This window comes from Schistosoma mansoni, chromosome 5 (assembly GCF_000237925.1).
Source record: "Schistosoma mansoni strain Puerto Rico chromosome 5, complete genome".
Lineage (NCBI taxonomy): Eukaryota > Metazoa > Platyhelminthes > Trematoda > Strigeidida > Schistosomatidae > Schistosoma > Schistosoma mansoni.
Genome location: NC_031499.1, coordinates 5,656,899 through 5,670,167, shown reverse-complemented (window position 1 = coordinate 5,670,167; position 13,269 = coordinate 5,656,899). Strand labels below are relative to the sequence as shown.

Sequence of the window (13,269 nt, the reverse complement as noted above, 5' to 3'; positions counted from 1 at the left end):
TGCAAATCACGATTGCTCCTCCCTATGTACGTGTTTCCGCACATACATGTAAATGGTATACACAATGGGATGTGACACAATCCCTTATGTGCTGTCTAGGTTTTTGGTGAAACATCGACCTTGTCTTTTCAATGATGACAAGTTGAGCTGCATAGAATGTTCTGTTTATGGCTAATTTTAGTCTCCGTCTCAACATGAGACTATTAGAGTCACTCCTAAATGGTAATGTAATATAAACTTCACTGAATAACCATTATTCATTAACGTATTAGTTAAAAGCCTCGTTTCTACTTCAATAGTATCACTAGTACAAATACGATTGGTTCTATTGAATAAGCCCTTAATTAAACCACGTTTGTAATGAATTGGGCAGTGACTATGGAAATTAAGGTATTGCCCCGTCCATGTCGGCTTTCTATATATAGAACGTTGGATGGAACCATCTTCTCTTCTACTGATCAGTATATCTAGAAAAGGAAGTTGGTTGTTCTTCTCTTCTTCGCACGTAAGAGAAATATGCTTCTGACTTGTATTGAGTTCTTTTAACCGCTTGTTGGTGAATAATGGTTATTCATTGAAGTTCATAAACCGCTGGAAGGGTTGCAATACGATTAGACCTATGACGCTTCTGGCACCCAAAAAGCGAGTTTATATTACATTACCATTTAGGAGTGACTCTAATAGTCTCATGTTGAGACGGAGACTAAAATTAGCCATAAACAGAACATTCTATGCAGCTCAACTTGTCATCATTGAAAAGACAAGGTCGATGTTTCACCAAAAACCTAGACAGCACATAAGGGATTGTGTCACATCCCATTGTGTATACCATTTACATGTATGTGCGGAAACACGTACATAGGGAGGAGCAATCGTGATTTGCAAATAAGGGTGGCGGAACACATACCTAAATGGCTACAGAATCAAATGAATTCGAATGGTCAAATAAGATCACAGGATAGACGAACATCTTCCTCTATTGCGAAACATTTAGTTGAAACTAGTCATAAAGTTGACATCAAGTCAGCGTTTGTATTGTTGTACAAAAGCCTTCAAGGACGTATACTAAGGTTTATTGAAGCCTTGGCTATACGGAAATTGAAACCCCTTTATGTGTTCAAAAACAATTTGTTCTTACCCTTAACCTACCCTGGTAATGCTTATTTATTATCCAGAGTAGTCATCACATTCACAATTGATTGATCACTGGGCGGTGATCAATCTCATACGTGTCAGGTCCTTAGTGCTGATCGAATGCTATCGATCAAGTTGCAATGTGGCCACCAGTCTAGGTGGCTCGACACTGCGGGCACTATATATATTAGGGTAACATGGTGATTGGAGGTGGTCAACAGGAAACCCTGGACCCGGGTTTCGTGCTACTTGGCACTCGTCAGCAAGGTGTACCTGTAATCTTGAGGGAACTGATGCTCCCTGGCGGATTCGATCCCGTGTCACTCAGCTTCACAGTCAGAGACGTTACCACTGAGCTATTCGGGCCGCGACACATATTACATTGTTTTTGTGTACTTTATTTATTTTCTTACCTTAACCTGTCTAGTTGACCTTTTAATTTTCATATAAAAATGTCTTAACAAGTATGTGTGATCAGATTGTTCGAAATGTATTGCGCTAATATATCACATAATTCTGATAAACTTCGTCTTCTCATTGCATTATCGAAATTGTTCAAGAAAGTTGAAATGGAGAACGATTCACCGCATAATAAAGAAATATTATTATTCCTAAGTATAACAAAAACAAAGCACTGTATTTAATATAAATGTTAGTTATTATGAGCGAATAAATAGAAAATGTGGAATTTGTAGATCGACAAATCTATATTTTTTATTGTTTATTTTTAGATTTCTCTAATTAAAAAGTTTATAGTTGAAGTCATGAGTCGATTGAACCTAGACCACCATGGAAAACCTGCAATCTCTACAAAACACCTTCTGATTATAATAATATGCTCACTAGTGACTGACTTCAAGATACATGTCCTGAAGTTCTAGTAAGAAGCAGTGACCAGTGGAGTTCAACCACGTCTGTTGTGAGATAGCAACTCACTGAAGACAATTTATGAACGATTGCTCAAACTTCGTGGATTGGTTGAAGTTAGACATTGAAACCGTTGGATGCCGGCTCAGTGGTCTATCGGTTAAGTGCTCTGGCGCGAGACTGATAGATCCTGGGTTCGAATCTCGCGAGTGTGGGATCGTGGATGCGCACTGCTGAGGAGTCCCATAATAGGACGAAACGACCGTCCAGTGCTTCCAGGTTTTCCCTGGTGGTCTAGCTTCAATTGACTAATGATTTCAATTATGAAAATACTGAAATCTCTACAAAACCCCTTCTGATTAAAAGGTTTCATTTCAAGTCCACTAACTGCTGATATATCTCTTAACTTTTGTAAATTAAAGTCAATTAATTTTATTCCACAAATAACATTGTTATGTACAGACTATAACCTTATTTATAGCATCATTGTGACGTTGTAATTGATGTATGCTAGTATGTTTTTCGTTATAATAGGAGAAAACAAATCAGTTAGTTTTCGTAGTACTGTGTTTAGACAGATAATGGTTATAGAGTTTGGGTGGGTCAATCGGTATCAGCAAACTTAGTAGCCAGTTCCGGTAAAGGGAATGCTGATTCATTATTAGTGGACTTAGTAATCAGTGGTCTATTTAAGAGGCGATATAGGAGTGAAGTTATGTCAACGATGATGCATATGAAAATCATTAGCAATTAAAGGAAATGTATATACATATACATTGAGGAAACTGAATAAATCACGTAATGTCCTAAGATTACAGGTATGTCGGATACAAAGATAGAAACATTATAGTGAGTAATCAGATTATTCATCTAACCAAGGTCAACAGTCATATCATTCCTATCATCATTAATCTGTCAATCCATAACTTTGAGATGTAATTAGATCCTTTCGGCTTGTTTCTTCCTTCACTGATGAATACTAGACGGATTAGTGTTTATTAGCCGAAATGAATAGCTTAATTGAAGTGTTACTGTGCAATACTTTTTTTGGAATAAAGTGTCTATTGTCAGTGAAAAATGAATAATCCACTATCGAATTGATATAATTCTATCAGGAAGTATTCTTTGGACGAATTATACAGTTACTGTTAGAGATATCAAGTCCTAAGAAAATGGCTTACTTACTTGTCATTTTCATAACAGATTAAATTACGTAATGTTAAGCAATTCAACTGTATTAGAATGAAAGTGTGTGACTTCTACTTAAATTATAATTGTGTTTCAATGACTTGGAACATGAACAATGTATAAAACTGTCATTTTGATTTCCTACTTTCTCCCTCCGGAACTCTCAACTGGAGCTATACTTTGTTTTTATTACAACTAAAGATATTATTTCTCTCTTGTCTATGTCACTCAGATTTTGAAAGTCTTTGCAAACATATTACTATAGCAGAAGTGTTCGTTCAAATTAATCACCTCTCTATCTTTACTTATAAATCTTTCCAGAAAGATGTATCCTTTGGATTAGAAATGGGGGAAAGGGAATAATGATGTCCAGTGTATTGCAACTAAAGTTAACAGTTCCCGTTGTCGGTTCAAGACACTTCAGTTCTATGGTGGAGTTCAACTGTGTGGGAGGGTGACGACGAATATCTTCAGTAACAATAGATGTTGATCGCGCACTATCACAAATTGACTGAGGCTAGAGATGTTAGATTATAGGATGCAAACTCAATGGACTAAAAGTTGAAGCGTTCATCACAAGTTTTGAAGCTCCTGGATTTGACTGTTCGTGGAGTTGTGAAAGTGCACTGATGAGCAGTTCCACAGTACCCCGAAACAGCTGTTCATTGCCTCCTAGTTCTCAGCAGTTACCTAATTAGGATCAATCCGTGATGTAAAACTATAGATTGCTCTAGTAATTTGACTCACTATCGAAGGAACTTGTTTAAGGTAACTAACAAAGATAACCAATTTTTCTAAAAACAGTTACCTCAGAAAATGTTACTGGATTCTGATCGTTTGTATTTTTTAAGACAATTCGTGTTTGGTCATCTGAAGTGAAAAAAAAACAGAAATGTGTAAAGGGATAAGCAAACCAGAAAACTATTTGTTTTGTAAGTCAAATAAATAAAATCATGTGTTTAATTGATTCATCGGTGAGCAGTAACCAATGTCATTCATGTTTGTCTAACAATTTAGTGCTTATATGATTCAGTTACAGTATGGTCACCAGTTTTAGCCTACACAATGGTGCGATGTTCGGTGGTTATAGGTAGTCAGGAGATAACCCTGAACCTAAAGTCCTATAGGATATCAGTTGTAATCCGAATAATTCAGTGGTAACATATCGGAATGTGAAGTCGGTCGACGCAGGTTAGCATTTTACAGAGAGCGCTTACTCCATTAAGATTGCGGGTACACTTTACTGAAAACTGGTAATCAGCTTGAAAATTATACGAAGCAGCGTGTTCTTTTGACTACCATCAACCATCGGCTAGTAATTTAATTAAAAGTCCACGAATTACAGGTTTGTAGTAGCTTTATTTTGTATGGCACTGAACACTAAAATTTGATGATGATATACTTCATTCTTTGTTTAAATGCTAAGATGTCGTTCTTATTTGATTTTCTCGAAATACATTGTACCACAACTTTCCATATTCCAACACTTGGTCTCATACTACTGACAGCAGGTGATCGTTGATGTTTTGACCATTAAAAACCATACAAAAAAACTCAGCACGATTTATCTTTGGAATCAGATTTATTATGAAAGGCAACACAAAAAACTGTCTGAAGCATTATAACATGTCTGACTTTCCTTCGACTAAGATCTACACAGGATTGCATGGGTTAGAATACACGACCGATAGACCAATCATCATACAGAGTTTTAGTCACATGATAACAATCGGTAACATTTCTATGTATAAATAAATATAAATCTCGTAAAGTTTATATTATTACTAACAACTATGAACAGAAACATTCTCCTTTTTGAAAGATGTCACGATGAAATTATGTTGTTACATTTTATCGCAGTGTAAATTCCTCATTTTAAACTGTGAACGTTACAGACATTAGTTTTAATTCTTGGTATGAAATGATTGTAAGAATGAATTCAATTTTACCTATCTTTCTGATAATGATGTAGAATTTTTAATGAGTATAAATAGAAAATGGAACAGGTTATTTATTTATTTAAACACATAAATATAGGTACAAAAGGGCACCAGATACATATACGCCACACAAATCTTATTTCATTTGTGTGAGGGCTGTGATACTACCCGGGTGCCCAAACCGAAACAGGTGGTTTTCTTAAGGAGCCACACCTAAAGATCTGATACAAAAGGCAGTGGAACATCATAAGGAGATGCAATCCCATAGTAGCTGGTGACCAACAATTGGTTCATATGCCATTTGTTCCCTCTGGATACTGGAGCCCATGTGTACCATTGGTTTGTAATCAGGGTTTTCCAACTCCCCTAAGTGGACCATCCGTGTCCACCAACCCGGTTTAAGCGCCGCGAATTCGCTTTTCGTCCTCTCAATTTCGTAAATAACACCCCCACCACGAGAAGGTAGTGGGTATGACTTCCCTGGCAGAGGCTATATACGCGTGGCTATGTGAGAGCATTTGGAGAGGGAGAGCGGAATCTTCCCACTCTCGGCCGTGCCAGGGCATTTGGGGGCTTAAATGACGGGATGGAGAAGGAAGTCCTACCAGCCCACTGGTTAGGCAGGCCACCCACCAAAGCAGATGAGTTAAATGCAACTAATTTCATAAATATTGTTGAATAAATATACGAACTGGAATACTATGATGAAGCTTAAGAAGAATTCTTGAAAATTCATGAAATGTCAAGGTCTCATCATAGAGATAATGCATTGCAAAATGAAAACACTTTTTAAATAGATCAACAGTTACGGTTAGTGTAGTTATGACTACAAGGATAATTAATTCGTGGTCAACTATCAACCTCCCATTTTATTAAGCATATCAAATATGTGCGATCTCTTTTGTTTTCCAACAACCAATTCACTGTCTCAATGAATGTTAATGAACTCAATATCGGAAAATCGTTTTAATATACAATGCTAGCAAAATATGAATTAACTAAGTAACTAAAAAGACTGAATTCTGAAAACTTTCAAGAATTTTTTGAACGACAAAAAGCAGAAAGAATCTAGCGTATTCCTATAAACTAGGTGAATTTTCATGAGGTTAAGTGTTGTAACTAAGATTTGTTAAAATAAATTTTTGATCAAGTTGGACAGACGACGTAATATATCTAGTAATGGGAAGGTTCAAACAAACAATACCAAGTGAATTTAAACTCCACCCCATTGCACAAGCAAGTGGCTATCAGGACTCAGTGGCTGAGTGGATAACGGGATGGCGTTTGAAGCGAAAGGTACTAGGTTCGAGTCCCACAGTAAACATCAACTCTGAGATGCAGGTACATCCAGTTGACAAGTCCCAAATAGGACGAAACGCGCGTCAAACTGGATTCCACTGCTAGTCACTATCCATCTTTGCTTACCATGCTTGTGAATTTAAGCTATATCGAGGCAATACTCACAGTATGCACATATGCGAATTAGAGACTGACCAGTTGCAGTCCTAAAACATCAATGAGAAGATTCAAACAAACAATACTAAGTGAATTTATCTAGTAATTTGTTTAATAACTTACAAGCTAATATATCATTATAACGATTTAAATAGTAATTCTGTGGATGAACTGCAGCATGATATGTTAATTCGTTGGTTTTTTCCAATTCATAACTTTTAAAACATATTGTCTGAAAAGAGTAGAAAATAATTCATTATAGAGAACATTAAGAATAAGGATAAGTCAACCAGAAACAAACAACTTTTTATAGGTCACAGGGAATATGTATCGAAACAGAATATTATCTGTTGAAAGCAGATGATTAGTTTTATCGATGAAAATATTATCAAATACTTAATGGTTAGGATTCAAGACTATGGTTTATGGTTTGAATTTAAGATTATGATTTAGGATAGGAAATAAGATTGTGATTAGGTTATACGGTTGATCTATATACTTTATTCCTAACTTTAAATGTATATCTTATTCCTAACACTGTTGACTGTTCTTTGAATTCAAAACTGAAGTATTACTGATGGACAATTTGGAAAAGTCCATTAATAAGCAAAGATGGATGGTGGCTAGTAGTGAAAACCAGGACGCGTGTTTCGTCCTATTCGGGACTCGTTAACTGGTTGTACCTGCATCTAAGAGTTGATGTTCACACTAGGACTCGAACCCAGTACCTTTCGCTTCAAACATCATTGCGTTATCTACTTAGCTTCTGAGTCCAGATAGCGAGTAACCTGTGCAATGGTGTGAACATCAACTCCGGTATGCAGGTACACCCATCTGACGAATCCCGAATAGGATGAAACACGCACCCTAGAATATACTTCTAGCCACCATCCATCTTTACTTACAATGCTTGTGACTTGAGGCAATATCGAGGCAATCCACACAGGATGCACATATGCAAATAGGAGACTAATCAATTGCAGTTCAAAACATCAATGGGAAGATTCAAACAAGCAATATCAAAATGAATTAAAAGTTCATTAATGATATAAAATCAATGCATTCGTTGTTAATTATCTCATTTTCGGCATACTAATATTTTGATTGAGATCATGAATCGATCGATGCTAGACCACTATTGAAAACCTGAAAGCATTGAACATCCGTTTCGTTCTAGTATGTGACTCCCCAGCAGTGCTCATTCACGATCCCACACGTGGGACTCGAACCCAGGGTCTTCTGTCTCGTGCGTGGACTCCTAACTTCTAAAACCGCTGAGCCGGCATCCAACGGTGTTAATGTCTAAATTCAACCAATCCAAGAAATTGAGCTACCACCTTCCATTGTCTGAGGTAGATACCTGTCTCTACCTAACACGGATTAGCTAATATTTGTGAGGATTATTTAAAGGGCTTCTCAAGATAGCTCACATTCTTAATATTTACCATTACTTTTCATAACTGACCAATCAAAATCTATTTTAAACGCCTATTACTATGATATAGTTTGACCTCGATACGATCTATTTTTATTTGACCAATGATTTGTGAATAGTATAGTCATATACCAAAAAAATTCCTCTCTATTATACAAAGCTTACTTCTTTATCACCTATTTCAGTATTTTTTATTTGCAAAATAATCCTAGCACAGCACTTGGCAAGTAGTCATTTACATGTAATATTGAGTGAAATTATAACTGATGGGTTCTTAAGACAAGAAAGATTAGTTCAACGAAGAGTTCTTTTTACGGAGAACCAGTTTTAAAAAAAAGACTTGAGATACTGGGTGGTTGTGTGTAATCGACAATAAACCTTGTTTGACTTAGGTTTCATACTACTTGAGACTAGCTGGTACGGTGTACTTGTAATATTGAGAGGGACGACTCTCCCTGTAGGATTTATATCTGATCACCCAGTTTCACAGGCTGATGTATTCAAGTAGCGACTGGATTCATGTAGGATTGAAGTGTTTATAATTAATTAACCGCTAATTGTTGACCAGATCATGTTTTATGGGTTCTATTGACCATTAACCAAGCATATTGAATTGATTAAGACAGAGATAAATAAACTAGCTAAAATGGAAAGTCAAAAATATAGAGTGAATGATATCTCAATCTGATTAGCACGAATTCTCCTCCCGTCTAGTTTCATTAAAAATAAACACTATGAATCGATTAATCCGAAAGTTTATTATCACTCAGTTTTTGTGTAACAAAGTTCAATGAATATACATTCACAAAGATAGATTGATTCATTTACCTGCTACTAAGAAGGATTTGAATGTGACCAATTTGGTCTCGTGTGCAGTTAAGGGTATGAGGGCTAATATCACTTCCCGGTTGCCCACACCGTGGAAGGGTATTTTTTGGGGGACCTGAAAAAGAAGTTGGATTAGTGTTGGTCATAACGACCTGGGAGCGTGACCGCAGTGCCCAAGGGACAACTTCTTGAGGCCGGTCACGTACGGCCTTTTTGTGGGGAATTTTTGACGTGTTAGCTCCGTTCTTCAAAGGACCTTACCGCCGGAGACGGAAATCCGTGGGATAAGGCGAGGTGTGCATTTTTAGGGTCGACCTTTTCTAACCCCACCCCTCCTTGAGGGCAGCATCGCTGTTATGCTGGTTGTCTGAAGGAAACACCTTACTGCCGTCATACCTCTGTACAGTCAGCAGTACGACTTCGTCTTTGGACCTTATGGATGCAAAACACGATACAATCACTAATACTTGTCAACATGTGTTACCAAGGCAAATTTACCATCTAAACACCTTTATAATTAAAAGCGAGCATTAAACTGACTATTTCGAACCAATGTAAACAGTTGTAGTCACTATAAGAAAAAGACTGACTAACAGGTTTTGATGAAAATTGGAAAATGAAAGATGATATTAACTACTCATAAGGTGACCAATTCATGTATTTAGTTCATTAAATAAAATTATAAATCCATTTACTTAAATCATTTATGATCAGAAGGGGTTTTGTGGAGATTTCAGTATTTTCATAGTTGAAATCATGAGGACGAAACGGCTGTTCAGTGCTTCCAGGTTTTCCATGGTGGTCTAGTTTCAATTTACTCATGATTTCAACTATGAAAATACTGAAATCTCCACAAAACACCTTCTGATCTAGAATCATATGCTCACTAGTGACTGATTTCAAGATACATATCCTGGAGTTCTAGTGGGAAGCAGTGACTAATGGAGTTCAACCAAGTCTGTTGTGGAGATATCAACTCACTGAAGACAACTGGTGAGTGGTTGCTCAAAAACATCGTGGATTGGTTGAATTGAGACATTAACACCGTTGGATGCCGTCTCAGTGATCTATCGGTTAAGTGCTCTGGCGCGAAACTGGTAAGTCCTGGGTTCGAATCTCGCGAGTGCAGGTTCGAGGATGCGCACTGCTGAGGAATCCCACAATAGGACGAAACGGCCGTCCAGTGCTTCCAGGTTTTCCCTGGTGGTCTAGCTTCAAGTGACTCATGATTTCAACTATGAAAATATTAAATCATCTAATTACTGAAATTGATTTTTTTTCAAAGACTTACTTGAAATTGTTCAACAAGTAATTGTTTTCTATTGGTTAAACAATCATCTAAATATTGCTTGAATTTTGAAGATTGAATAACTGGAAAGCTGAAATTATGAATAGGGTCTATATATGTTTGGGTTAAAGAAAAATATAAAATGTATGCACTTTATACAAAATCAAAATGAACCCAACACTTTGTCATTAGGACTCTTTACTTTCAAGGAAATGTTTGCGAAGAATAAAACTTGAGAAGAATAAGATCGAAATAGGATAATAAAGGTAAATCGTAAGAAAAGATGGATAGTGGCTAGCAGTGAAATCCAGGACGCGCGTTTCGTCCAATTCGGGACTCGTCAGCTGGATGTACCTGCATCTCAGAGTTGATGTTCACTCTGGGACTCTAACCCAGTACCGTTCGCTCCAAACTCCATCGCGTTATTCACTTAGCTACTGAGTCCTGATAGACACTTGCTTGTGCGATGGGAAGATTCAAACAAACAATCTTAAGTGAATTTAAATAAAGGTAAATGCTTAGTTTATTTTCAAAATCATAAGACTTATTGGGTTGAAAATGGTAAATGACTTCTTGTAATTTATTACGTGACTTTCATTTTAGTTAGTTGATTTTTTCTGTTCAGATTTCGAATCGTTTGCCCTAGCGGTGCGGGGTGATAAAACCCGTTTCAAAACCCACTTCAAAAGAATTTAGATAACTGAAAGTGGTCTTCATAAAATTCGTATTCTGATCATTTGAATCCTAGATTACCGTTATGAATGAGATATTACTCGGTATGTCATCAATAAGGATCCTGTAATATTTCTCTCGACCACGTATATTATTTTGGTTGTTTCATAGCGTTCAAAGCTTTAACCAATTATATACTTTGACAGGCAAGGTTAACCTTGAGTTGCGATTAAAAATAATCCTACTCATATTGGTCCTAAACATATGCCTTCCTTCTATCTCAGTCTTCTGTCTAGTAATAGAACATATCAAGTAGTAATGAAGAAGTATAACTTATACGAATCAATTTATACAATGGATTCATCTAGCACATCAAAATGAATATGAAATTACAATATAGGTATAACCACGTCAAAAAAGTAGAAAAGAATGAAGGAAAAAGGAGAATGATTAATGAGACAGAATTAAGCAATAACTGATGGAACTTCTATGCGTTTACAATAAAGAGAACAAAGAACTACATTAATTTAGTTATTTAATTATTATATAATAAAAATTTAAATAATCATAGCTTATAAAATAGTCCCAAAAGATAAACTTTCTTTGATATTAGCTATCCCGCAATAAATACAACAAACTGAGATGTAATACAGCTTAGTTAAAAAAGTACTATCTAACTGGGTCTCATAGATAGAATTAGGTTATCATTGAGAACTATCTAATATAACATTAATCATCGTTATTCAATAAACCAAAGGTGTTATATCCCATAGCCCGTCAATTATTACGTGACAAGACCGCCAATCAGAACGTCGAAATTTACGACCTTGGCCCTGTGCCAAACCAATGACGCATTAATCATTAGCACCAACAGCCGAGAGTCAACTCTGAGTCTTTATTGGTTCTTCTTGCCTAGCCCCGCCCGTTGAGACCAAAACACAAATATCAGCCTCTGCTATATAAATCGTGTATTCAGAAATGCGCAGTATCATACGCGGTAAAGGTCATACATTTTTCATCCTTAATAGTGCACATATACACACACAAATTTACATACATGTTGCTTATGAATCACCTTGACCGAAATGATATGACATTGATTTATTCAGATCGGTTTCTTGATTGATCGCATATAATATTCGTGTTGTTCTGTTGTAATATTTAAACTTGGATTAATGTTAATTTGGTTATTTATTCTCTGAAGAGGTGGCTTACACTGGGTTACGAAACGTCAGAAAATCTAATTTTTATACTCATTGGGATATTACAAATATATTATTTATTTAAAATATTAGTAAGTTTTTTTTAAAGATTGTATACATGATAGAACTGAAACACTGGGCTAATCAAAATTCAGGATGAACGTGATTGGTAACGAAATTGTATTCTATTTCAAAAGAATGAGACCTACGTCATTGGTAGCTTAATTTTTTAAGGGATATATATATGTATACGAATGCCTATTTGGTTAGGTCAATAACCTTCTTTTTTCATTGTCTTTTCTCTTAAGTACCCGGTTGGGTTCGAATGTAGGAAGATTGCGTGCCAGTATCAACGTTCGGACAGCGAACGTTACAATAAGAGCTACCTTTGAATTACTTCATACAGTATCAAAACTTGGTTGATTAAGAAAGTAGATCTCATCAAAATGACCATTGTTAGTTAATTAATAAGTATAAGAGTATATCATGTACAATATAAAAAAGCTAATTTACAAATAGACAATATAATATTGAATTGCTAAATGTTTTAGATTCCAAATGGTTGATTACTAAATAGGGACAAAAATCACGTTTATTCAGTCCTTCATTATAATCGGATAATAACAATAACGTTGTGATTTCGGTGACTGAATAGCTTATCCGCAACGTCTTACACTCTGACGTTGAATGATGTGTTTTGAGATGGTAGGTTCGAATAGCTTCAAATATCACAGGAAGCGCCAGCTACCGGATTATTACAGGTACGTCTTGATGATAAGTGCCAGCTAGCACGAAACCTATGTTCAGGGTTTCTTGTTGGCTACATCTAACCATCTAACATTATACGTTCCTCAAAAATGAGACTAGTCAGTTGGTTGTGAAGGTGAAATAAAACTATAAAAATTCTCATATTGTAAATGAGAAAATAAAAATTAACATAACTTACAATGATTTCACCGTTAAAAGTCGTTCAGGTAAATCGTATATAAAATTCATTATCTCAATAGTCCCATACAATACAACAGATCAGTTATGATAATTCTGGAAGATTTGAAAAAAGAAAGATAAATTAATTAGAAATTTAAGATATTGAAGAAAACATTTTGCTTTTTTTAGAAGACAGAGCACACATAACTCACTAAGCAAACGTTAGACAATTTTGAATTATGCAGACTTATAAAGAAGAGTCATTATCCGTGAAAATTTTAATAATCCATAAGATTCTTTCAAAATAATCCATATTTAATCTTCGTGTATTTG

At 35.8% G+C, this 13,269-nt stretch overlaps 1 protein-coding gene across 1 annotated transcript in view; it reads right to left on the bottom strand.

Moving 5' to 3' along the window:
• Smp_156870 (putative protein tyrosine phosphatase) overlaps window positions 1-8,032 on the bottom strand; it is a gene marked incomplete at both ends in the record, with an annotated part of 20,475 nt that extends 12,443 nt beyond the window's left edge. Inside the window, 3 exons of the mRNA XM_018797725.1 lie at window positions 3,998-4,059; window positions 6,708-6,816; window positions 8,030-8,032. Coding sequence (XP_018652738.1) covers window positions 3,998-4,059; window positions 6,708-6,816; window positions 8,030-8,032 — 174 coding nt within the window. The remainder of the gene's footprint in view (window positions 1-3,997; window positions 4,060-6,707; window positions 6,817-8,029) is intronic.
• Window positions 8,033-13,269: the final 5,237 nt, after the last annotated feature.